At 35.4% G+C, this 25,009-nt stretch overlaps 1 protein-coding gene across 16 annotated transcripts in view; it reads right to left on the bottom strand.

The window, feature by feature from the left end:
* HDAC9 (histone deacetylase 9) overlaps nt 1-25,009 on the bottom strand; it is a 1,049,458-nt gene that overhangs the window by 293,585 nt on the left and 730,864 nt on the right. For all 16 annotated transcript variants that reach the window (XR_012512159.1, XM_010349341.3, XM_074379572.1 and 13 more), the window contains 4 exons: nt 10,341-10,396; nt 10,009-10,096; nt 4,284-4,403; nt 3,873-3,970 (listed from right to left, as the gene is read on the bottom strand). Coding sequence is in view for 15 of the 16 variants with exons in the window: in XM_010349341.3 (XP_010347643.1) it covers nt 3,873-3,970; nt 4,284-4,403; nt 10,009-10,096; nt 10,341-10,396 (362 nt within the window). In the remaining variant the exon portion in view is untranslated. The remainder of the gene's footprint in view (nt 1-3,872; nt 3,971-4,283; nt 4,404-10,008; nt 10,097-10,340; nt 10,397-25,009) is intronic.

The raw sequence follows: 25,009 nt of genomic DNA, 5'->3' as shown, positions 1-25,009 counted from the left end.
ATGAATCCTTCCTGACTCCAATTCCCTTTTTCCCCTTTAAAATTCCCACTCATCTTTAGAAGCATACATTGATCAATACTTGATTAAACCTTTCTTGAAACCATTCAAGACGAGTTAATCATTTTATCTGCTCTAAGCACTTCTGTTCTCTAGAACAGTAAGTATGACTTGTATAATGATCCCTGAAAGTAACAACAGCTCTGAATTCCAAGTGCTTACCACAGTGCCTGGCATGTAATGTGTGTTCAGTGATGATTTTTGAAATGAATGGCTTACCTGTTTGACCTATCCATAACAAATTTACAAGTACTTCTAATCATAAATGATGAATAGTGGACATGGGATAGTTCAAAAGTGGCTGGATTATTATAAATTAAATCTGATTCTTAAATAAATATGGACATTGAAAGCCAGAAATTTAAATTTCTGCAGCCTAGCTAAATAATGCCACTTCTTTAATTAAACTCAAGTAAAGGAGACATACTAGGAAGCTTAGAAAAGTTTGCTAATATAAAGTGTCCACCTTGCAGGCAAAGGGAAGGTGCCATTCTTGAGAATAGTTGACCACATTCAGGAGTACTTAATTCATTTACCATTTAAATCACAAAATGATATGTGCACTTAGTATCTGCTTTTACATTATTTAATGAAATGATTGTGTTCAAAGAGGTTCTTAAGAGGCCGAGCACGGTGGCTCAAGCCTTTAATCCTAGCACTTTGGGAGGCCAAGGTGGGTGGATCATGAGGTCAAGAGATGGAGACCATCCTGGTCAACATGGTGAAACCCCGTCTCTACCAAAAATACAAAAAACTAGCTGGGCATGGTGGCTCGTGCCTGTAATCCCAGCTACTCAGGAGACTGAGGCAGGAGAATTGCCTGAACCCAGGAGGCGGAGGTTGCGGTGAGCCGAGATCGCGCCATTGCACTCCAGCCTGGGTAACAAGAGCGAAACTCTGTCTCAAAAAAAAAAAAAGAGGTTCTCAAAAAATCTCATACCACTCACTTTCTGATGTGAAAACAAAGGCACAAAATAGAAATTGCCTTTTACTGCTGTGTACACATGATTTACTTTTATGTAAAGCTATAATAAAATAGAATTATAATAATTTTTAAAAATCTATGAATTTTTCATTGAAGTTAATGGATCTGATTATATGCTGTAGTAAGAATGAGAATTTAATGTGTATCATGCAAGTTACCAGGTTAACTTGGAAGGCAGACAAATTCACATGTAAGATAAAATTGAAGTCTATTATCCCATTAAAATTCTTACAAGTTATTAATGTTTGTGAAATTTGCAAATGTAATATTTGTGATGTTAAAAAAGAGAGTTCATAACATTGAAGCCTCTACTTTTTAACATAATTTTGTCTTTTGCTCCTAATTAAAGCAAAATATCTTCACAGACAACCCAAGTTTACAATAGATAAATTTATTCCAGCCATTTTTTTCCGTACAATATTGTGGATGTCTTTGTGTATATTTTTTCCCAAAGTACGCATTCCAAAATGTGGGTAGAACTTTTCTTTGTACCTTGAATACCAAGCAAAATATATTTATTTTAAACGTATTTTTTAAATAACTGTTTTATATAATTTTTGCTGGACCTGATTTTCATGAGAAATGAACTTCAAATGAGATAAAGAAGTATGCATGACACACAGGACAAAAGAAACTCACCCCTTTCTGACAGCTTACAGTAAAATTAACTCCAGATAGATTAAAGACTTCAAACATAAGCCCTAACACCATTAAAAACCCTAGAAGAAAACCTAGGCAAAACCATTCAGGACTTAGGCATAGGCAAGGACTTCATCACTAAAACACCAAAAGCATTGGCAACAAAAGCCAAAATAGACAAATGGGATCTAATTAAACTCCAAAGCTTCTGTACAGCAACAGAAACAATCATTAGAGTGAACCAGCAACCAACAGAATGGGAAAAAATTTTTGCAATCTATCCATCTGACAAAGGGCTAATATCAAGAATCTACAAAGAACTACAACAGATTTACAAGAAAAAAACCAAATCCATTCAAAAGTGGGCAAAGGATATGAACAGACATTTTTCAAAAGAAGACATTTATGAGGCCAAAAAAACACACAAAAAAATGCTCTTCATGACTGGTCATAAGAGAAATGCAAATTAAAACCACATTGAAATACCATCTCAGGCCAGTTAGAATGGCGATCATTAAAAAATCTAGAGACAACAGATTCTGAAGGGGATGTGGAGAAATAGGGACACTTTTACACTGTTGGTGGGAGTGTAAATTAGCTCAACCATTGTGGAAGACAGTGTGGCGATTCCTCAAGGACCTAGAAATAGAAATTCCATTTGACCCAGCAATCCCATTACTGGGTATATATCCAAAGGATTATAAATTGTTCTATTATAAAGACACATGCACACTTATGTTCATTGTGGCACTGTTTATAATAGCAAAGACCTGAACCAACCCAAATGCCCATCGATGATAGACTGGACAAGGAAAATGTGGCACACATACACCATGGAACACTATGCAGCCATAAAAAATGATGAGTTTGTGTCCTTTGTAAGGACATGGATGAATCTGGAAACCATCCCTCTCAGCAAACTGACACAAGAACAGAAAATCAAGCACTGCATGTTCTTACTCATAGGCAGGTGTTGAAAAACACCACATGGACATAGAGAGGGGAACATCACACACTGGGGTTTGTAGGGGAGAAATAGGGGAGGGACAGTGGGGGATAAGGAGGTTAGGGAGGGATAAAGTGGGGAGAAATGCCAGATATAGGTGATGGGGGGATAGAGGCAGCAAACCACATTGCCATGTATGTACCTATGCAACAATGCTGCATGTTCTGCACATGTACCCCAGAACCTAAGGTGCAATAACATATATATTTTAAAAATTCCTATTATTTCCTTAAGTTTCAAATATATCATCAACAGGATTTTCTTCATGAGAACTTATCAATGACAAATTTCAAAACTATCAATACCTGTAAGTTTTTTTCATGTGGTTGTTTTGTTTTCAACAATCAAAAATTCAAGAAATCATGCATTACTAATAGGCTGAAACCTCTTCCTAAAATCTTGCAATGGGGGCTCCTCAGGTTTAATTATACTTATTGGCTTCTGAAAAAAGACTATGTTTCAACTAGTATTTTCTAAATTCCAGAGAAGAAATACTTGTTTTTAAAATTGTCTTAAAGAAAACCCTTTGTTTTTTCTTATTTATATTAATAGTTACTTGCTTAGACAAAAGCAGCATGCTTTGTGAACACATTTTATTTAATGTTACACTTTGTAGATTTTGTTTCAGAGAAACTGGAAGCAGTCAATTAATTGGTTGATGGTTTTATGTTTTAATGTTAAAGGAAAAATATTCAAAAGTCATTTACCCCTCTATCAAATGAGATCACCTAGGCCAATGTTCTCAAGGTGAGTGAGCTCCTCAGAACCAGGAATGCTAAATGGTGCTTTGTTAAAAGTGATTCTGTGGTCCAATGAAATTTGGGAAACGCTTGTTCAACAAAATTAAATAGGTAATGAAGGACTTTTCAGGGCAATTAATATGCTAATGTCTACTATAAAAATCACATCATATGTTATCATAGGCAGAATTTTCCAGATAATTATTTAGTAATAAAATCTTTTTTCTCCTTATTTGTGCAGGAACGGGGAAAATAGGCCATTGGCCAATATACCTGTATAACTAAAACTAGTTCTTGATATACCTTTTCTTCTTAGACATAATCTTATGTGTCTTTGAGCAATAATTTACCTTAATTAGAAATTTACATTTGTTTCATATTTGATGTTATTTCAATGGACATTTATTTTCCAATTTGCCACTTTCAGAGAGAAAGAAGTACCAACCTGAATGCTTCCAGGTACTCAACATCTCCCATCGGAGGATCAAGGCCACCTGTCCAGGCAATATTTATATTGTACCCTTTTCCAAGGCCTGTCCCGACCTGGGAAGAGAAATACACACCACAATGGGCAGAGAAGAGGGCAAATGGAAGAAAGCAAGAAGAGACAAAAACAAGCACATGGGAGTTCTTGAAATAAATATCAAACAACACATCAAATCAGCCCAACCTTCCCTGACAAACAGTGCTCTGGGTTATGCACTTGTTCTGCATTGGTTCTTGATCCCATGGGACAATTCAGTAATCTCATGTAATTTAAAACACCAGCAAAGGACAAGAAAATTAGGGGTAATCATGCAATGCAATTACCTGAAAGATACAAATAAAAGTGGGGCTCTAAAGAAATAAACCGAACCTCATTTGGGGCTCCACTGCCAGGGAAAAAGTTTCCTTCATCATAGCGATGGAGTGAAATGTACAGGATGCTGGGGTCAGCATAAAAGGCCTGCTGGGTACCGTTTCCATGGTGAACATCCTACAGGGAAAAGAAAACAGACAACAAATACAGTGATGTCTAACTTTGTGTGGAGACAACCTTTCTGATTTCTAGTTCCCTGTCTTTCTACTCCACTTTCTTTCTCATTTTCTGTCTTCTCACTATGTTCCTCTTTTCTTTCTCCCATTCAGCCTGCTTCCACACCACCCCCTTTACTTCCTGAACTTTCAGGCAAATTACCCTTTAATGCACTCATTTTTTAAACTGGCTTCTAAAAATCAGGAAACCACAGCGAGCATGCCCTGGAGACTCCAGATGAGCAGTCATTGAGAAAGCCCAGTCCTTTGGTACAATTAGATATTTATACACCGGCTCTTTGTACTCTTTGCTTCAGTGATGGAATCTCGCATCCTGTTTTATGGAGGAATTTTATGACTTATTAACTGCCAACAGTTCATAACCCCTCAGGCTTAATTAACTAGCCTCTTTGGCCTCTGAAAAAAGACTAATGTTTAAACTAAACTACAAACTAGTATTTTGCAGAAGGATCTATGGCTTACAGAGTATTTTCACAATTCTTGACAGAACACTAAACATACGTGTATGCATTGATTTGCCAAGTCCCACCATTAAGGTCAAAGGCTTTGCAACCAGCTGAATAAATTGGCTTTCTTGAAGCATTCAGTTCAGTTAGCAATCCCTCCGCAGTTAGAGTCACTTCAAAAGAGAAGCCAGATGCAAAAAGGACTTCATATTTCATTTTGGTAACATGGTAACACAAGAGTCGAAGACACAGGAGCATGAGCTCATTAGCTCCTAACTTATTTGGGCCAAAGAAGAAAGATGGCATGGGGTTTTATACAATCTTGCGCATTCTGCCTAATTTTAATATTATATCATGGCTTTCTTTACAGCCTTCTTCCTGCTCTTTTTTCCTTTCCCTACACCAGTCCTTTTCCCCACTCAAAAGAAAAAAAAATAGCCTGATATAAAACCTGAAGTTCTTTTTCTCACTGTTTTATGATACAGATCCATGCCAGAATTGATATAAGAAATGAAAAAGCCAATAGAACTAATAGCATTATTTTGAATGTCTTCACTGAAAGACATCAGGTGTAAAAAATATATAAATAAACTCAATTAATATGCCTCATAATATCTTCTGAATAAAAAAAGAGCCACTATAAACATGAATAATTCATATATTTGTATTCAACAGAATATTACTTCTATACTTTAAACTTATATAGTTTCTGGTTCTGTTATTTAAAAGTTTTAAAAACTTGTAACTACATACTTACTTTATATTAGTAAGATATAGAATAACACTAGTGTCAACAAAGATTCCTATAATTTTTAAGTCAGACACTATTTAATTATCTTGTATGGATTATTTAATAATTAAAAGACAAGTAAACTGAGGCTTAGAGAGTTTCCGTTACTAATACGATACAGGAAATAAGTTGCAAGACTGGGTCTTGATCTACTTCCTATTTCAAAGGTCAAACTCTTAACCCTTATACAGTTAACTGAAACTTACATTCATAATCTTTTTGATCCTCTTGGCAAACCTGGGAGGAGAGTTATCGGTCATTATTGCTCCTTAGGAGGTTTACATGACCTGTCTTCAAACCAATCTCCAGCCCAGCACTCCTTCACTAGACACTATCATAGCCTCATTTTGGTGAATTCTGAAAAACTACATTGAGCTTGCCATCCATGTAGTAGACATACATAGTCCTTTCCCCTTTTTGAATGTTACACAAATCCAAAATTAATTAATAAATCACAATGTTGGAGCAGACACACATCATTCCAGAAAGCTGCTTCAGCTAAAGACATATATCATCAGGAACAAAAACATAACTTAGCAAATTGTATTAATTCTTGGGTTTCTAAATATCCAAAGGAAAGGAAGGAGGTCATAGCAAAACTATTTTTCTTTACGTAAACAAGGATGAACAATTAAAGCCACAATGTCTTTTGTGTTTCTTACTGGATATCTAGAAAATGCACAACGTATTTTGAAAAACAACATTAAGGGGATATTTGCATTTCCCTTATACAATAGTAATTTTAGTTAGTTCCAAGACACATTTGGTCTGAGCATAAATTCATCCACAATTTGAACAGCAGAAAAATATTGTTTTGGTTGCTTTTGTTTCTCTGGGGACACTGTAAATGTTTACTTAAAACAAATATAAAATGACATGTTCTCTCAGATACAGTTATTTGTTCTTGAAAAATGGGTACTTACTACTGCATAAATTTCTGAGAAATAAAATCCTGCCATAGCATAAGATTTTCAACAGACATTATTATCAAAATACATAAATCCATTCTACTATGGGTAATTCTTGATTCTGTATTCATTTTCACCGAATATTTAGTGATAAAGGTTAAATCCAATTATGTCTTTTGTTTGATACAACTTACAGTATACCCTTAAGAATATCATTGGCTTTTGTTTTGTTTTGTCTGGTTTCCCTTGTTGTAAAATATTCAAAGTACTGATTGGTCAGTTATGATCTGAGGCTTGCTTTTGCATGGCAACAAATATATAATAAACTAAGATAAGAAAATTATTGTGAAAAATTACTATAGAAATAAAATAAAATGAATCGTTAAAAGCCCCAAAATAGACCTTGTATCTCAGATATGTGGGGAAATGCTGAAAATCATTTCAGTATTTTACTGGTTAAAAAGCATACTGCAAACACTGATGCTGTACAGGGATTTAGAACCTGCATATTTTCACTATTATGTTAAAATAGCTTTGAATAAATCATATATTCTACCAGCTAATGTTATTACTCCTAGTTACTTAGTACGGAAACTTGTAATAAAGCTCTTAATGTACTTGATCAACAATGCAATTTCCCCAAATCTAAAGACATTTGAATTAACTTTCCCTTTACAAAGACAGCCTAAAATATATTTTTGTCAAAATAAAAGTCACATTACCTAAAAGCTACCTGAGTCATACAGTCTTACTTGTAGAACAAGTTAATCCCCTGAACACAATGGCCAGTCTCTTGCAAATTGAAAAGCAAGTACACCTGCTCCCTTCTCAACACCAGTCTGAATATGTTTGGGATCTCCCTCATAAACAAAAATGGAATAAATGAGCTCCACAGATCAACTGGAATCATTCTTGCCTAAAATACTCAACGCTGCTGAATTTGGCTGTGACACAAAGTAGGAGGTGAATTAGAACTCTAGCTCTGTATTTACTAAGCATATAAAAATGCTGAAACTGCCAGACAAAGGAGTACCTTTGCCATCTATTGGTGCTATAATTTGTGGAGTTAGTTCACACACTCCAGTTAACAAGCAGAAATAAAATGTTTTTTTGTTTTGTTGTTTGTGTGTGTGTGTGTGTGTGTGTGTGTGTGTGTGTGCGCGCGCGCGTGTGTTCCTATTAAATAACCTTCACCTCTTTTTCATTGCTAACTTGCAGAATAGACCTGTCAGCCAGGAAGAACGGATGTCTCAAGGCCACGTGGCACTTTAAAACTTCCTTCTCAGCAGCTGGAAGAAACAGGAATTTCCTCAAAGTAGCCCTGCAGCTGCAGAATTTGGAAGACTTGAAAGTAAGAATATGTGGGCTGGTGGTGATCTCAGAGGCAACCCTTTGGACAGAACTCCATATATTTAGAGAATTTGAAACAAAAACTTCTCGTCTAGTATAGCCTGTTGGGAAATCAGTATCCTTTATGATTGGATAATGGAGCAAATACATAATCAAAGGCCAGGAAGCTTACAGGAAACTCCTTGGAGCTACCAAGTAACTTATTTTATAAATAGTATCAGATTTTTCCAGCAGTCTTTTATTCCTATACTGTATTAATGTACAAAAACAAAACTTTACATATAAATCCTCTGACATACAAAGTATCCATTTATCACAAGGGAGGCACTTTAGCTTTCAAGTCTCTTGTACAATTCACTACCTTTGAGTCTAGGCATCACAAATGTGTTTTCAAAGGGGACTCTTAACAGTGTTTGACTATCATCCTATAACCATAAAATGATAGCAGAGGAGATTCTTTAGAAAGTAGACACTAAAAGATCCTTAAGAATAGGACAAACAGTTCACCTTCGTACATAATTTTGACAGATTCAGAAAGCTTAGAAAAATTCTTTCCCTAGAATCTTTGCTCTTTGTCTGCTATCCTTTCTTTAAGTTTCTAGCTTATCTTTCTGGCATAGAATTTAGAGAACTAGGAGCATACTATTTTAAAAATTTTACTATCTTACAAATTATGCAGAACAGTAACAATTACTTTAACAGCCATTTTGCATGTAAGTGAGAAAATGGGTACTGATGTCTTCATTTTTGTAAAATTGTGACATCTTGCTGCTGTAGTATATCTAGGCCTTCAACACATTTCTTTAATGGTGAACTATGACCTACACTGAGACTTAGGTGTGTTTGGAAAATACATGGATAGTTGGGTTTCAATATTCTTCACTCCAAAGTGCTTGCAGGAATCCTTCAATATAGTGTGTGAAAAACATTCATTTCAGCGAAGCACAAGAAATGGGTATAGTTCTTCCATTTCTTTTATCTTCATTGTAACTTAACTAAGCATCTCTTCACATGGCTTTGTTTGTTGTACTCTAAACAGTATGGTGTGCCTGCTTAACTGAATTTGAAGGCTGGAGGGTGAGGCCATGACTTCCAATAAGATTTAATTATGAGTGCAGATATGAACAAGATTTAGACTATTGAGGCTTGCACTTCAAAAAAAACCTTTAGCATACTTTGCCTTTAAATCTTTTATCACCTGCAAAAATTAATTAAGTGCAGATGTACCAGGTTTGGTTTGGATGCCAGGGTTCATTTCCTGTCTATGCTTTGTCAGACAACCTATTACACCTCCTTGTGAACTGGAGGCAAACTGAAAACTGGCCTCATAAATCACCATTCACTTCTCTTTTGCCCTTTTCTGGGTTGGTCCTTTTTGTATGGGGCAGATCTCCAGCTCATTATTCATGAACATACTGTGGACAATATGCCAAGTGTCATCTGCTTTTAAACAAACCATTTGTTAAACAAATTATGACTTTATTGTGTAAGAATATATCATGTTAAAATATAAGACAAATCTAATGCCTCTAACTTAATCTTTCAGGGTTTCTGCAGGGAATCATCCCAAACTGGCATCTGAGATTGGACATCTTTTTAGTAAGACTGACATGCTGACTTGTTTTAATAATACCACTGTTGCACAACAAGCAACATGATTGCTGACCAGGGGAAGTGGCCAATTGGTTACCAAAGCAACTGCATTCTTTCCAGCACATCTGACTATTGAGTCTATATTCTGCAGGGAAAAGTAAATTAAGGTTCTGTTGGGTTATTTTAACTGTGGAAGTATCAATTCATTTAAGGATCATAAAAGTTGCCCTGATCTGCGCCTTCTTCTCATTAAATTGCAGTTAACACCATGAAAGTGAAACGTGAATGTTTATGGTTTCAGAACTACAATCCTGAATTTAATGAGTTTCCACATTCAAAGGAAACACACCCTTCAGTTATTTTCAAGTGCTAAAAGCAAGAAAACCTAACAGAGAAATACAAATCCACTCCCTTTTATCTAGAGTCACTGGAAATGCAGCTCTGGCCAGGAATACATACCAGATCTACAATCAATATCTTGCTTATATTTAGTTGGTCTCTCAAGTATTTGGCGGTAATTGCAACTGAATTAAAAAAGCAGAACCCCCTGCGGAATAGAGAAGAACAGAGAAATAAGAAAGCAAATCATCCAGGAAAACCATTATAAATAATGTTCAGAACATTTTTTAAAATGCTATATGATCTCTGAAGCCATAAATCTGCTTCTGGGAGTACCTCGCAAGATTTTTCAGTCCATCTGCTAACAATTAGAGGCTTCAGAAACATGCACGGGGCAGGTGACCGCCAAGAACTGTGGTGCTTGGAGATGGGCAACAGTCCCTGGCACTTACATGGCTGTGGATTCCTCAGCATGATGGCCAGGGGGTCTCACAACAGCAAACCCATTCTGTGAAAACAAGATAGATTTTCAATGGTCAGATATGGTGGGGAGGGGAGAAGAGGGATTGCTTGGAACTCCAGACACAACAGTGCATCAGGCACACACACAAAACTGAAGTCTCATATGCTTCCGAGATTCTTTTTGCTCCCCCATCACCAGTCACGGAATGAAGAGAAACAACATATATGATGACACTTTCTCAGATCATGTCCCAAAAAGAAGACTCCAAGTCAGGGGAAGGACAGGATTTGGGGAGTTGCACCTAGCTGGCAAACATGCATGTCAGCTGTTAAACCAGCATGATTCATTTTCAAGAACAACTTCTTATTTGATGACATCAACATCCTACAGAGAGAAAAGAAAAACTCACTCTTGTGCAGGTTTAGGTCAAAGTTTGGAAAGACCAGAGAAGATCCAAAGTGAAAATTCTTTAACTGGATCTCCTCAATGGTTATTTACACTTCAGTGTCAGTAAAATGATAAATTTACACTCACACACTCTCATAGACATAAAAGAAATCCCAGAAAGGTGAAAAAGAGAACAATGGAAGGCCCATATTTCTTCCAGTCTATAAATTTAGCTTGGATGACCGCCAAGACTTGCAATTTTATTGGATTCTCTGAGTCAATTTCTAGCCCAGGTTCTGGAATTTTATAAAGAATTCCATGGCTGAGAAGCAAGTTGATCTATCCATGATCAAGAAATGCCTTAACCTCCAGATTAGTTGGAATGCATCACGGAAAGCTGAAGTAACTCCGGCATGAAGGCAGGGAACTATAAATCCTTGCAAAGCCAACATGCTTAGAAAAGTTGGGTTGTCTGATGTGAAGTAATCATTTATCACATGGTTCACACCACTTTTCACTTAACTATGGTTCAAGTAACATGCTCAAAAGAGCATGTTAATGCTGTTTTATATACAATCCTAAAACTTTTGAAATAATTTCAACATACCACAGGGACTGTTTTTTTTTTTCAAATCTTTTATGCAAATATAAAAATGCTGAGAAAAGTAATCTATTTTCTAGGTCTTTAAACACACATACATGTTTTTCCAGAATGTTATGGTCATTAACACACAGTGAGTTAATTTGCTATATATTTTGTTGAATACATATAGTAATATACTCAGAAGCAAATTAGAATCAAATAACAGTATCAATTGGAAATCTAGTAATGGTTATAAACATATTCCCTGTTTTTGTTCTTAAGACACTATCTCTCTGATGGTAAAATATTTATATTAAAGAAACTATCAATGAATAACACAAGATAAGAGAGACTGAAATGTTAAGATTATAGAATGACACTATAGAGTGCTACGGGACTTCTGAGAATGGAGAATTTGATAAAGATTATGACAGATACAAATAGTTCACTGGGAAACCAATAGGATGAAAATAACAATGATTATATAATACAAGGCAATATAATTAGCATGTAAACAACTTTTATTATTAGATTAACCACACTAAAATTTTTGTAATTTGATTAAAAATATGTTTAATGGGTCAAAGGTATGGCATAACAACACAAAGAAGAAAACATCCAGTGGCCAATAGCTATTTTTAAAAAATCACTTAATTAGTAATTAAATGAACATAGCTTAGAACCCCAGAGAAAAGCCATTTTTCTACCCTGGATATTAAAATTTTCAAAAATATTCTATGTTGACAATGGAGTGGGTATGCTAAATGCTCATATGCCGCTTGTAGAAGGATAATTCATTATAGCCTTTTTGGAAAATGATTCACCTCTATATATCCAGAGCCTATAAAAAACATACATATCTTCTGATTTAGTCATCTACTTAAAAGAAATTCTGCCCTAATGGTACCATTAACTAGGTACACAAACAATTATATAAAAGATAGTGTCGTATTTATACTGGGAAAAAACAAATTACCTTAACGAAATAACACTAGGAGACTGGTCAATGAATTATGGTACATTTATACCATGGACTATAAGATAGTTATTAAAATTTGTTATAAATATTTAGTGAAACAGAAAAGATTTTATAATATTAATTTTTAAGTGTTAGTATTAATAATATACATAGTATAATACACATGAAGGAAGGTTTACTATGGGTTATTTTATTTTTGATTTATAATTTCAATTTAAATATATGTATATATATTTAATATATATTAAATGAAAAAACTATATTTACATATATTTAAATTGCATAAATATATAAAATTGTATAAATATATACAATTTAAATATATGTACATAAATAGTTTTTTTTGAGACAAGGTCTCGTTATGTTGCCCAGGCTTGCCTCAAACTTCTGGGCTCAAGAGACTCACTTACCTTGGCCTCCCAAAGTGCTGAAATTACAGGTGTGCACCACCGTGCCTGGCTAAATTTCATGTATTTTTCAAATGGTTTTAGAACAAAAATGAATTGTCTAATAGTGAAAATATATATACATAACAGAGAATACTGAGAGGTAGGTGTTAATGGGTCTTACCAGAAAAGCTGTATTTATATAGGAAAAAAAAAATTAAGGCATTCTAGGCAGGGGTTAAAGCATGAAAAAACAAAGAAAGGATTTTAGAAAGTATTATGGAAGAAAGCCAGTCTGACTCTAGAGTTCATATAAAGAAACAAAATGGAAATGAAATCTCATAGGTAATTAGCTGGATTATAAAAAACAAAACACAATAAAACAAAAACCAGATTTGAATTCTGTCTTCCTCCTTTCACTCACAGCCAAATTCCTTGAATGAAATGTTCGTTTTTCACTTTATAATCCTTTGCAGTAACCGCCATCATTCTGCTAAACTACTTCTGAAACAGCTTAATCTTAGGTTGAAAATGATCTTCTTCTTGCCAAAATCAACAAACTTTTTCTTAGTCATCATGATTCACCCAAACCTTCCCCTGTGCCCTCCGAAATATCAAACTCCTCTACATTTTCCATACATTTTCTGAGTGCCACCCTTTCCTTAGCTGAAACCTCAAAAGGCTGCTTCTCCCACAATTTTCTTGAGTGGTAGCTGTTTCCTCTCTCACACCTTACAAACCTGCCTGCAGTAGAAGGTAGAGTTGGCATTCTTGTTTCTTCCCTGCTGCTTTGAGAGCACAAAGTCCACTGCAACTACCCCAACAATAGTTTCTTGTAAAAAAGAATTATATCACTCAGAAAAAGAGAAGATAGAACACAGTAAGATGCCTGACTCTTGAGTCCTAATGCAGTCTGCGGTTCCTTTATTCTGTTACACTAGAGGTGTTAGTCCTTCTAAATATCTGTCTCACTACCTGCAATTTGGACCCCGTCCTTCCTGCTTTTCTACTATCCCTTAAAAACTTTTCTCACTAACATGATATATTTGTATAATTCCCCTTTCAATTATAGACATTGTATTGAGATTTAAATAGGCTAAGGCTTTCACTATTAAAAATGTATATTTTATAAATATATACATTATATAAATTATATATGATGTATGTGTATATACTTATGTATGTGAATATACATGTATATTTATATATGTGTATGTGAAGATGTTATATATAAAATCTATATTTTTTATAATTATATATATTTAAAATTATACATATATATGAAATCTTTACCCTTAATATCATCAATTCCTCCAGCTGCTACACATTTTTTCTTATCCTTTTAATAGCCAACCTTTCTTGAAAAGGTGGTCTGTTCTACTTTTAATTTCTCCTTTCCTTCATGTCTGCCTCAGTTATCAACCTCTAATTTCTCCTCCAACCTGATTAGTCCACTTAAGAAGCTCTTACAAAGGTCACCAATGGCCACCATGCTACTGAATCCCAGGTCATTTTTTTTTCTCTCAATCTTCCATCCCCTTAACTTTCAACACTATTGGCTATATCTTCCTTTTCACAAGACTCTTCTTGGCTTCTATAACTTCATACTCTCCTGGTTTTCCACTGTCTTTCTGCTCCCTAATCAATCTCCCTTAGAGATTCATACTAAGTCCGCTCATTTTTAAACATCAAAATTACTCAAGTCCAAGTCTCTGCCCTTTCCTCTGCTCTTTCAACACCTCCTAGGCAAGTCCACCAGTCTTATGAATTCAGCCATCACCCATCTCATATACTTCACAGATTTCTATTTCCAAAATGGACTCTTCTCTTGGCACCAGACCGATATATATTAACCCATCTACTCAATATCACTTGGTATATCATAGTCACTTGAAATTCTATATCAAGATCAAACTCTAGAACTTTTACCAGCCTTCTATAACTTAGAAATAATACCATGACTGATCTGGTGGCTCAAATCAGAGACGAATGGGTTGTCTTTAATGGCACCTTCTCCCTATCCTTTCTCCATCCCCTTTTATTTCATGACAAATTCCTGTTGATTTTGTTTTTAAAACATCATTCAAATATATGCAGTTATATCTGAATCCATTCCTTGAATATGTTGTCTTCTGAATTTCTGCCTTTTGAATTACTCCTCCAGTAATTTTTCTTAGTAATTCCATCATCCACATAGACAATCCATTCAATATCCTGATTTCTCAGTTCTCTGGGTCTGTTTTCAACACGTTAGTGTTTTGTTTTACAACCATATTCCTAGATCCTATCATTACAAATAGTAACATCATTTTCATGATTTCAGTGTCAAGAGTCCTACTCTCATACCTTCATATCATTCCAGTTATAGCTTCAACTGCACTGGAACTTCCAATCCATTCATCTTATTCATGTTTGGTTATCTGTCAATCACCCCCACCACCATGTTTGCTTTCCTTCCTATCTGGGTTAAACTGCAGACCCATCATTAAATTTACCCCCCTGCATATACATTCAGTCATCTTGACCCTTTCTCCCTCCAGCATACTCCCTTTGTGTATTCTGCTCAGGTTGCTGTAACTCATGACCATAGGTAGGTGGCTTAAACACAGGCATGCATCTCTCACAGTTCTGAAGGCTGGATGTCCCAGATCAGCTCCAGCAGGGTTTGTTCTCTGGTGAGGGCTCTGTGTGGCTTAAAGACAGCCATCTTCTCTCTGCTACGCTCCTGTGCCTTTCATCTGAGCCCTCACAAAGTGAACTATGGTGTCTCCTCCTCTTCTTCTTTCTCCTTCTCTTCCTCCTCCTTTTCCTCCTCCTCTCCTCCTTTTCCTCCTCCTCTCCTCCTTCTCCTGCTCTTCTTCTTCTCTTCCTGCTCCTCTTCCTCCCCCTCTCCTCCTTCTCCTGCTCTTCTTCTCCTCCTCCTGCTCCTCTGTCTCCTCCCCCATTTTCTTCTCCTCCTCCTTCTCCACCCCTTCTCCTTCTCCTTCTCATTCCTCTTCTTCCTCTTCCTCTTCTTCTTCTTGAGACAAGGTCTTGCCCTGTCACCAGACTGGAGTGCAGTGGTGCCATCTCGGTTCACTGCAGTCTCAACCTCTGGGCTCAAGAGATTCTCCTAACTCAGCCTCCAAAGTAGCTGGGACTACAGGCATGCACCACCACATCTGGCTAATTTCTGCATTCTTAATGAAGATGGGTTTTTTTCATGTTACCCAGGCTGCTCTCAAACTCCTGAGCTCAAGTGATCACCGGCCTTAGCCTCCCAAAGTGCTGAGATTACAGGTGTGAGCCACTGTGCCTGGCCTCTTTCACTTCTTAAAGGGTACCAGCCTAAATGACAGGGGATCTTAAGACTGAATGTGACCCTTAACACCTCTTCATAGGCCCCATCTTGAAATGCAGTTACACTGGGGATTAGGGCTTCAACGTATAATTTTGGGGAGGTACAGACATAGTTTCAATCACATTGCCCCTTTCTCCCTCCAACATACTCGCATGGTAAAACTGCCATCCTGATTAAACAAACATCACATCTTCTCTGTTCCTGCACCTAAGTATATATAAAAGCCACATGACTGGTTGTCTAAATTCATGATCACAAACCTTAAATAAACTGTTAAGTGACGCCCGACAATCATACCAATTCCTTAACAATAACTCTTCCATCCTTTCCGATGAGCATTTCTACCTTCTTTCCTTTCTTCCAATCTCTAATAACCCCTAATTCCTTATCCTTTGCTGATGATTTTTCTTATTTCACTTAGAAAATAGCAGCAATTTGAATACAGTGTCTACATTCTTCCACCAGAAACTCTACCCACCTATCCCCACCATCCCTGATCCTATGTGAGAACAACAAATTGACATGTGCACTTAATCTTAGTCCCCCCCCCACCTATTCAAGGACATCTCAACCACAGCTTTCCTCTCTTTCTTTCTGTGTTTTCTTCTATTGGATTATTTCCATCAGAATTAAAAAAAATTAAGTCTTAATAAAAACAAAATGACAAAAGTATTATATCATAGTGTTATAGCATAATATATAAATAAAATACAAATGATAATATGATAAATAATAAAATCTAGTATTTTATTGCCCATTTAATCCTAACAACTTGTGTTAGGCAGATATTATCCCCATTTCACAAATGAAGAAATTGAGGCATAGAAAGATTAAAGAACTTGCCTAAGGTTCATATCCAGCAAGTGACAGTGCTGGAAATCTATTCCAGACAATCTGGCACATAAGAACAAGCATTTAAGACTAATTAACTGCCTGATCTGGTCTCTGTTCACCTATGACATAAAAAAGAAATATGTATTTGGTCTTTGCTCTTGTTTCCTGGCACAGCTTCTAAAACGCTTGGACTCTCCGAAGTGAAAGGTGTCTTTTTGTCTGTTAATGAGATGACTGGTGGCTGGGGATTCCTGGATAACCTCAGGATGGAGGCTGGTTTCCAGAGGTATCAACAACATGATTAGAAGACTGAAATCTTCCACCCCACGCCCTCATCTCTCGAGAGGAGAGAGAGGCTAGAAGTAGAGTTGATTACCAAGGGCAAATAATTTTTATCAATCTTGCCCATGTGACGGAAACTCCATAAAAAATAAAACGACAGGGTTCAGAAAGTTTCCCGGCTGGTGAACATGTGGGAAAACTGCAAGGTTGGCACCATTAGAGAGGCAATGGAAGCTTTGTGCCTCTCCTCCATACCTTGTCCCATGTATCTTTTCCATCTGGCTGTTCCTGAGTTGTGTCTATCATAAAACAGTAATCTAGTAGGTAAACTGATTTCCTGAGTTCTAGAAGTTATCCTAGCATGATCAAACCCGAAGAGGGGGTTGTAATAACATCTGATTTATAGCCAACTGGGCAGAGGCACAGATGACAACGTGGACATACAACTGGCATCTGAAGAGGGGACAGTCTTGTGGGACTCAGCCCTTAACTTGTGAGATCTGATTCTATCTACAGGTAGAGAGTATCGGAATTGAGTTAAATTTTAGAACACTCAGTCAGTATCCGCAAATATTTGAAGAATTGATTACTGTAGGGAAAAAAAAAAAAAAAAAAACCACCATCCATGTGATGTCTGAAGGTTCTATGTTAATTGCGAATATACAGAAAAACAGTTGATTTTACCACTGCATCAGTTTTATTTTGTACCACCATCCATCTTGCTTTCTCCACCCCCAGCCACACTGGTCTTTTGGTTCTTTCAGTCATAGGGCTCTGCCTATGCTCCCAGTTCTGTGTGGGATGTCTTCCACTTACCCTGTCTTTCTCTCTGTCTGGATAATGCCTCCTTAACCACCCATTTCAGCTCCAACATCATTTCACCAGAGAAATCATTCCTGAGCGTCTATCAATCAGCATCAAGTCCCTCTGTGTTATGGTTTAAATTTGTTCCCTCCAAAACTCAGGTGTTGAAACTTAAGGGTCAATATGATATATTAAATGGTAGGGTCTATAAGCAGTGATTAGGTCATGAGAGCCTTTCCTGTCATCAGTCAGATAAGGCCATTATAAAATAGGCTCCATGCAGCCTTTGGTGGGCTTGCCCTTTCGCCTTCAACCCCTTTAAGAACACAATGTCCCTCCCTTCAGGTGGCTGCAGCAACAAGGCGCCATTTTGGAAGCAGAGAAGACCTCACAAGACAACCAAATCTGTTGGGATCTTGATCTTGGACTTGATTCCAGCCTCCAGAACTGTGAGTAAATAAACTTCTGTTTGTTATACTTGCTGCATCTGCTATATATTACTGCATATGTTATACATTACTGCATTTTGTTACAGCAGTACAAACAGACTAAGACACTCTATAATATGCTTTTAGAGATCGGCCAACCCCAATTTTTGAGAATTCATCTCTTTGTAAAGATGCAACTCTTGGTATAGTTATTTAATATATCTGTTGTTACTACGTTTATTTATATGATTGATATCCCCTCCCCACTCCTCAAAGCAACTACTTTTTGCTCACCATTTTATCCTCCATATTTACATAGTACCTGATATATAGTCAACAGTAAAAAATGATAAAACACATTTATGAACAGCTAGCACCCTGGCTCTTTCCTTTTGCTTTGGCCATATCTCTACTCTGGCCTTTGCTGGAAATTTCTCCTCCCAAGGGCCCCAGATTTTACACCCCAGGTTTTGGGAGAAGGCTGATGTTTAGATTTGGTAGCACCTGCTTTCTTAAAATATAAAATAGTCTGTGCCTTACAATGAATAGAATCATTGATTTGACAAAACAGTGTGAAACATGTTTTAAAATAAGATTACTATTCTTACCATATCTGCTTTTCACACTGAATTATGAGTCCCCTGACAGGGAATTTGTGTAACATTTTTCTGACATAAAGGTTTGCTGTATATCATCTTTGAACCAAGTTTCTCCTTGGCTCAAGAACATGACTCTCTTCAATGAGTATTTTTCAGTAAGTTTTAAAAATAATTAATTTACCATTTTTCAAAGAACTTAAAAATCTACTAGTCCCACAAAATATAACTATCAGAAAACGTATGCAATAAAGAATTCAGTGACTTAATTTTTTATTTTCTCATTTAATGCTAATAAAATAGAAAATTTGTGAAAACAAATCTGTTTCTCAAACTTTGAAGTATATATGATATTCCTATTTAATCTTTTTAAACTTATGAGCATCTTAGACTGTTGCAAAACCCATAAATGCCATATTATGCCATACAATTTAGATTTTTCTACTTAATAACATGGAAAAACTCTTTGCTTTATATTTTAAGTTATAACGACCAAGAAGTTAATCTAAGCAAATATATCCTATAGTACTTTTCTCTGGATTTCAGTCAACTTAATGGTTATCAATTTTATTTTGATAAACTGATTTGTAACATTTCTTTTCAAAGTTTTAATTTCCCTTAAGTAATGAATATGACTATAATAGAATAGCAGTAGTTTAATGTCACCAAAAGTGATGAATACTAACGTTCCTACTTTTTTGTTGTTTAGATTGGTGTTATGGATGTTTCTCCTTAGTTTAAAGAGAAGAAATGATGTTTTCCATTGTGATCACATGTGAAGTATGAGAGAATATTTTGTTGCCACATATAGCCATGTGGCATCCAGGAAAACAAATCTATGGCGCTGTCTATATGCAAAATTGGATTTGAAGAAAAAGAATCTGATCATTTTAGACTAGCCTATTTTTATAACTGATGAAACTCACATTTTCTGGGCAAATTTATCAAAATGTCACATTTATTTTTGTTTCCTTATATATGTAGTGAAACTATCCCTGGGAAATAAAGGGCAGGCAGTAAGCAAATGACTGGAACCAATTTAAACATCTTTTTTTTTTTTTTTTTTTTTTACAGAGTCTCTCTCTGTTGTCCAGGCTGGAGTGCAGTGGCAGCTCAGTGCAACCTCCACCTCCTGGGTTCAAGCAATTCTTCTCCCTCAGCCACCTGAGTAGCTGGGATTGCAGGTGTGTGCCACAAAGCCCGGCTAATTTTTGCATTTTTAGTAGACACACGGTTTTGCCATGTTGGTCAGGCTGATCTCAAACTTCTGACCTCAAGTGATCCAGCCGCCTCAGTCTCCCAAAGTACTAGGATTACAGATGTGAGCCACCATGCCCAGCTAAACATTCTTTTTAATTTTATTTTATTTCACATAAGCTAAGTCTATTGCTATGGCAATGATGTGTACAGAAAATAAGAAAGTGCAAATTAATATGATCATTTTACTTGTTGAATTCATTAAGATTGTCCCATGGACAAGAGAAATGTATATTTCCGTTTCTGTAACAGCTCCATAGTCAAATAGGTAGTAACTGGATGGTAAGAAATGCTACTAATTCCAAGCTAGACGAACTAATTTAGGCTTCAAAATCATGAAAAATAAGGGTCAAATCACCACTGATGTGAGTGATAGAGCAAGAAAACATCCTGTATCAGAATCAGTCAAAAAAATACAGAATGCAAAACAGAAAAGTCAAGATAATTCAGACTTTAACAAACACCAAGCAATGAACCAGAGCTTAAATTAATACTACCTTTAATACCCAGTAGTTCTGCTAGCTACTTACTAATTTTGATATATTTATTCTTGGTAAAGGTATAACTGCAGTGCAGAGATAGTAAGTCTATGTGACAAGAGATGAGATGATTGTGTTTCTTTGTTAGAAGTAGTTGACCAAATATTTTTACTGAAGTTTTAGAAATATAACTATTTTAGGGAGCTATGACAAACTTTTAAAAAAGTCATATAGAGAAAAATGTTTTATGTATAATATAACTTCCTACTATCCAAAAACTAATTGAGCATATCAGACCAGCTGATTTGGATTCTGTTTTTAAAATTTATCTTTGAGTGTATTGGTAATTTAGAGCTCAATAATTACCTCTGAATGCCTAAGTATCAGCAATAAAGTACTTCTAAATGTACAAAAGTATCAATGCTTAGTAAAATAGTATGTATCAAAAGCAAGCACAGTATGAAAAAATTCTAGAGCATGTATTTCCAAGTGAAGATGTGATGGTTGAATTACCACTTCCAATACATTTGCTGAATTGAAAATTCATATGCAATGTTTTATGTGTGTGAACTATTTCACTGGAAGCCAAAACTCCAGCTACGCAAATTCATATCAATGTATTATCAATTCTGAAAAACATTTTAAGAAGTGCTCTTTGCCTAAATGTAGGTTGAGGTTTTTATCTTTTTAAGAATGGTTGAGGATATTTACTCTACTTTGCTACTTAATGATAACTATAATTATTAAATATATTTTTGCATAGGTAATTTGGCTCTTTTAAAAAAGAAGTGTTCAAAGCAGCCAGAACCTGCAGTTGCTACGACTATGCTGGGATAGTACAGTTCTTCCCTCAAAAACAAGTTTGCTAGCAAGTGCCCTTTCCAACCTCTCAATAATATTACTTGCCATGTGTACAAGTCTCTTACCTCAAGACAGAACAAAAGAGTAATGAAAATAAAGCATATATTAGCTAGTTTAACATATTTTAAAATATTTACAGTAATAAACTTCTGAATTTTTATATTAAGTTGTGCAGAGGTCAAGAAGTTAGAAACATGGTCAAGACATAATGATTTTGAAAGATCTAATTGGAGAAAAGACCCCAATATTCTCCTATTACACTAATATTTTGTTTTGGAAAATCATTGTTTTAAGCATTTATGTTATTGGTTGAACCCTCTTTGGGTTTTTTTTGTTAGGTGTTTTTGCTTTTGGGGAGTGAGTGTGTAATGATATTTGTTGTAACAGGAGTTACAATATAAATAATACTGCTCACCTAGGTATACTAAGCACTTTATTTATAAGGATTTCCACCCTTTTATTCAGGTAAAGTTGAATAGAGACCCCCAAAATACAATCAAAATTCTTTAGGTCCTTGTGGAATACCTCTGATAGATCATTTATACGTTACTGCTTCCCCATTCAAAATGGTGTTGGTTACACTTAACATAATGATACGAGACTGTATTTTTTTTTTTAATCTAAGGAAAGTGAACATTGTTCAAAGGAAATTAAAGACAGTGTCTTTGTTGATGTCACTGGGATGTTAAAAATATTTGAGTAATATCATGCATGAAAATGGAATGAATGAATACTACCTTTCCCTGCTCTCACTCTCTGGTAATGGACTGGGGGATTTGGATGGCTAGAAACCAATGTAGGAGCAGAGAGAAAAAAACAAAGTCTTTCCTCCTGTGTCACCTCCCCAGGTTTTGTTATCCTTGTAAGAGCTTGTGCAATAATTGGCTCAGATTCCTTTTTTTCAGAAATGGCTCAAGTATAGCTATATTATAAATATGCTATTAAATAAGCGGCAATCTCAAGTTAACCAGTATGAGTATGATATAGTTCATCATTCATTTGACATGCCTATACTAGCTCACATTCATAGTTGCTATTCAGTAGTAACTGCGGCTCCTTGACAAAGTCTAAAGTCTTCCTCTTTAGCTACACTAATCTGTGATGAAAAATAGTTCCACATGATTTATATTATGGCAACAATAATCTGAAAGTAGAATGTTTCCTTCCCAACTTCAGTTTACTGGAATTAAGCTTTATTTAGAAGTAAAAATAAATGCATATGTCTATGAAAGATTGTAGACAATTGATTTGCCTTAACATATAAATCTTTATGAGAAAGGGAATGAGTATCACTCAGTCACTAGGCATCTCGCTGTATATGAACCATTTGTACTGACATTTGAGTTAGTAAATCAAGCTTTTTTTTTTTTTGTATTGCCTTTAGCTGCTGTTTATCATACACATGTTTCAGAATATGCTAGTATAGCCCCTAAAACCAGCTAACTTCATCCTTACAAAAGACCTTCTAAAAAGACCTTTAGTAGGTCTTTTAGTATCAATGCTATTAATCTGCAGCCTTTGAGGGAGAAAATTTTCACAAAGAAAATTTGTCTCTCACATGCTAAAATCTGGGAGATTAAGGGATGTAGGGATATTTGCCAAGAAAACAATAAGGGACATACGGGAATACCATTTTGTTTCTTTGAGCCATCTCAAAGTAGCCAGGAAAAAAAAGAGCCTAGCATTAGAAATTTAACTGAATGGTGGATCCCAAAGCCTATGCACAGCTGCCAGACCTGCTCTGTAAAGAATCTGGGAGGAGGGAGTTTGTTGACAGCAACTGGAAAACAGTTTTTAAGGAGCCTGACATCTGTGGCCTGTAATGCCTACAGCCTTCAGCCTGGCAAAACTAGGGCTATAGATAGGACTAAATGCAGTTGTGAAAAATCAGGATTCTGGTAGGAAGGAGACAAGGAATCTGATGATGGCATTTCTATTACATGTAATTTAAGTTGAGCCCTTTATGAAAATAATAACAATGGATCCACTATGAAGAAGGTCTTGTTCTAAGGGGGGAAATCATCATGATGTAGTCTTGGTAAGACCTTAATAACCCACTGAAAGCAATTTGTTTAGTTTATCAAGCAGTGGTTTTGACACAAGGCCCAACAATTCAATTGGCCAAATTTTTTGAAACGTGTTTGATTTTCGGATCACACTGATCAAAAAACAAAATTAGGTATTTTTCGTCATACAAATATGGCCCCAGTATGCAAAACTTCAAAAAAAAAAAAAAAAGAATTAGAGAAGAATATTTTTTTCTGTTTTGTTTTTGTTTTTTAAGACACAAACTATTTTTTAAGACAGATGTTCACAGGCTTTTTGAAGATCATAGCACAAAATAATAGTAATAACCATTACCTGAAGGAAGGTTATACTAAGCCAAAAAGACTGTAACAACAAATGCTCCATAGTAATATCTCTTTGTCTGATACTCATATATTACTATAATAGATGTATAATCAATCAATAGTAGTACCAATATTTTCACTATATTTCATATAAATTTTCAATTAATTTTATAAAATTTCAAAAATTTTAAGAGTAATTCCAACGTATATTATATAACTATTTCCAAAATATCTAGGTTCTTTGGGTAGATGATTTTAGTTTTGACTATATTATTCTAACTGTAAATGTTCTTCTTAATTAAACTCTTAATTGTCCATGGCTATACACTACAAGAATAGCTACCAACAAGTCAATTTGATGAATTTAGTCAGACCTATGTAATTGAACACAAATTTGGACCAAAGAAATTAAATTATATTACATTAGGTATATAACAGCATTATATATAAAGAACATCAAAGCAATTGACCAGCCTTTTCATTTTATAGCAGACTTGAGTGGAGGGGATGAGCATGCACATGTGAATGAAATGTACTGTCATATAAAATTACAGAGGTGAAAAATACTAATGTTCTTCAAGTGTGTATGATATATATAATTTGAACATTGGTATCAAAAAAGCCAATGTCTTTTGCAGAGATAGAAACAAAAAAGTAAGGAACCATCTGCAATGTACATAAACCCGCAGATATGAAATTTAATACTATCAAAGACAAACATAAATTACTTGAAATCTTTCATTTTATATTATTTATGTTCTATATTTTAAATATTGAGGTAAAAAATAGCAGTAGAAAACCTTGTAAGTAAATGCTAATGACTATAATTTATTTCAGGAAGCATTATTTCCCATCTATGTTATTTTTAAAACATCATCAGGACTTTGTTTAAAAGTGCAAAGTAGGTGTCAGGGACTGAGGAAACCTCAGCAAGGTTTAGAGTGGGGATTGATGTCGATATAGTCTGAAGAAAGATGCAGCAATTTTTAGTCAGTATAAGCTAAAGCACATATAAGTAATGAAATCTGGCTGGTCTGAAGCCAAGAGCCAGATGAGGAGACTGGAAATAGGCAGATCCAGTTACCAAGGAA

The sequence above is a fragment of the Saimiri boliviensis genome, chromosome 10 (assembly GCF_048565385.1).
Source record: "Saimiri boliviensis isolate mSaiBol1 chromosome 10, mSaiBol1.pri, whole genome shotgun sequence".
NCBI lineage: Eukaryota > Metazoa > Chordata > Mammalia > Primates > Cebidae > Saimiri > Saimiri boliviensis.
The sequence above is the reverse complement of the archived record's forward strand: the minus strand, read 5'-3'. Positions and strand labels throughout refer to the sequence as shown.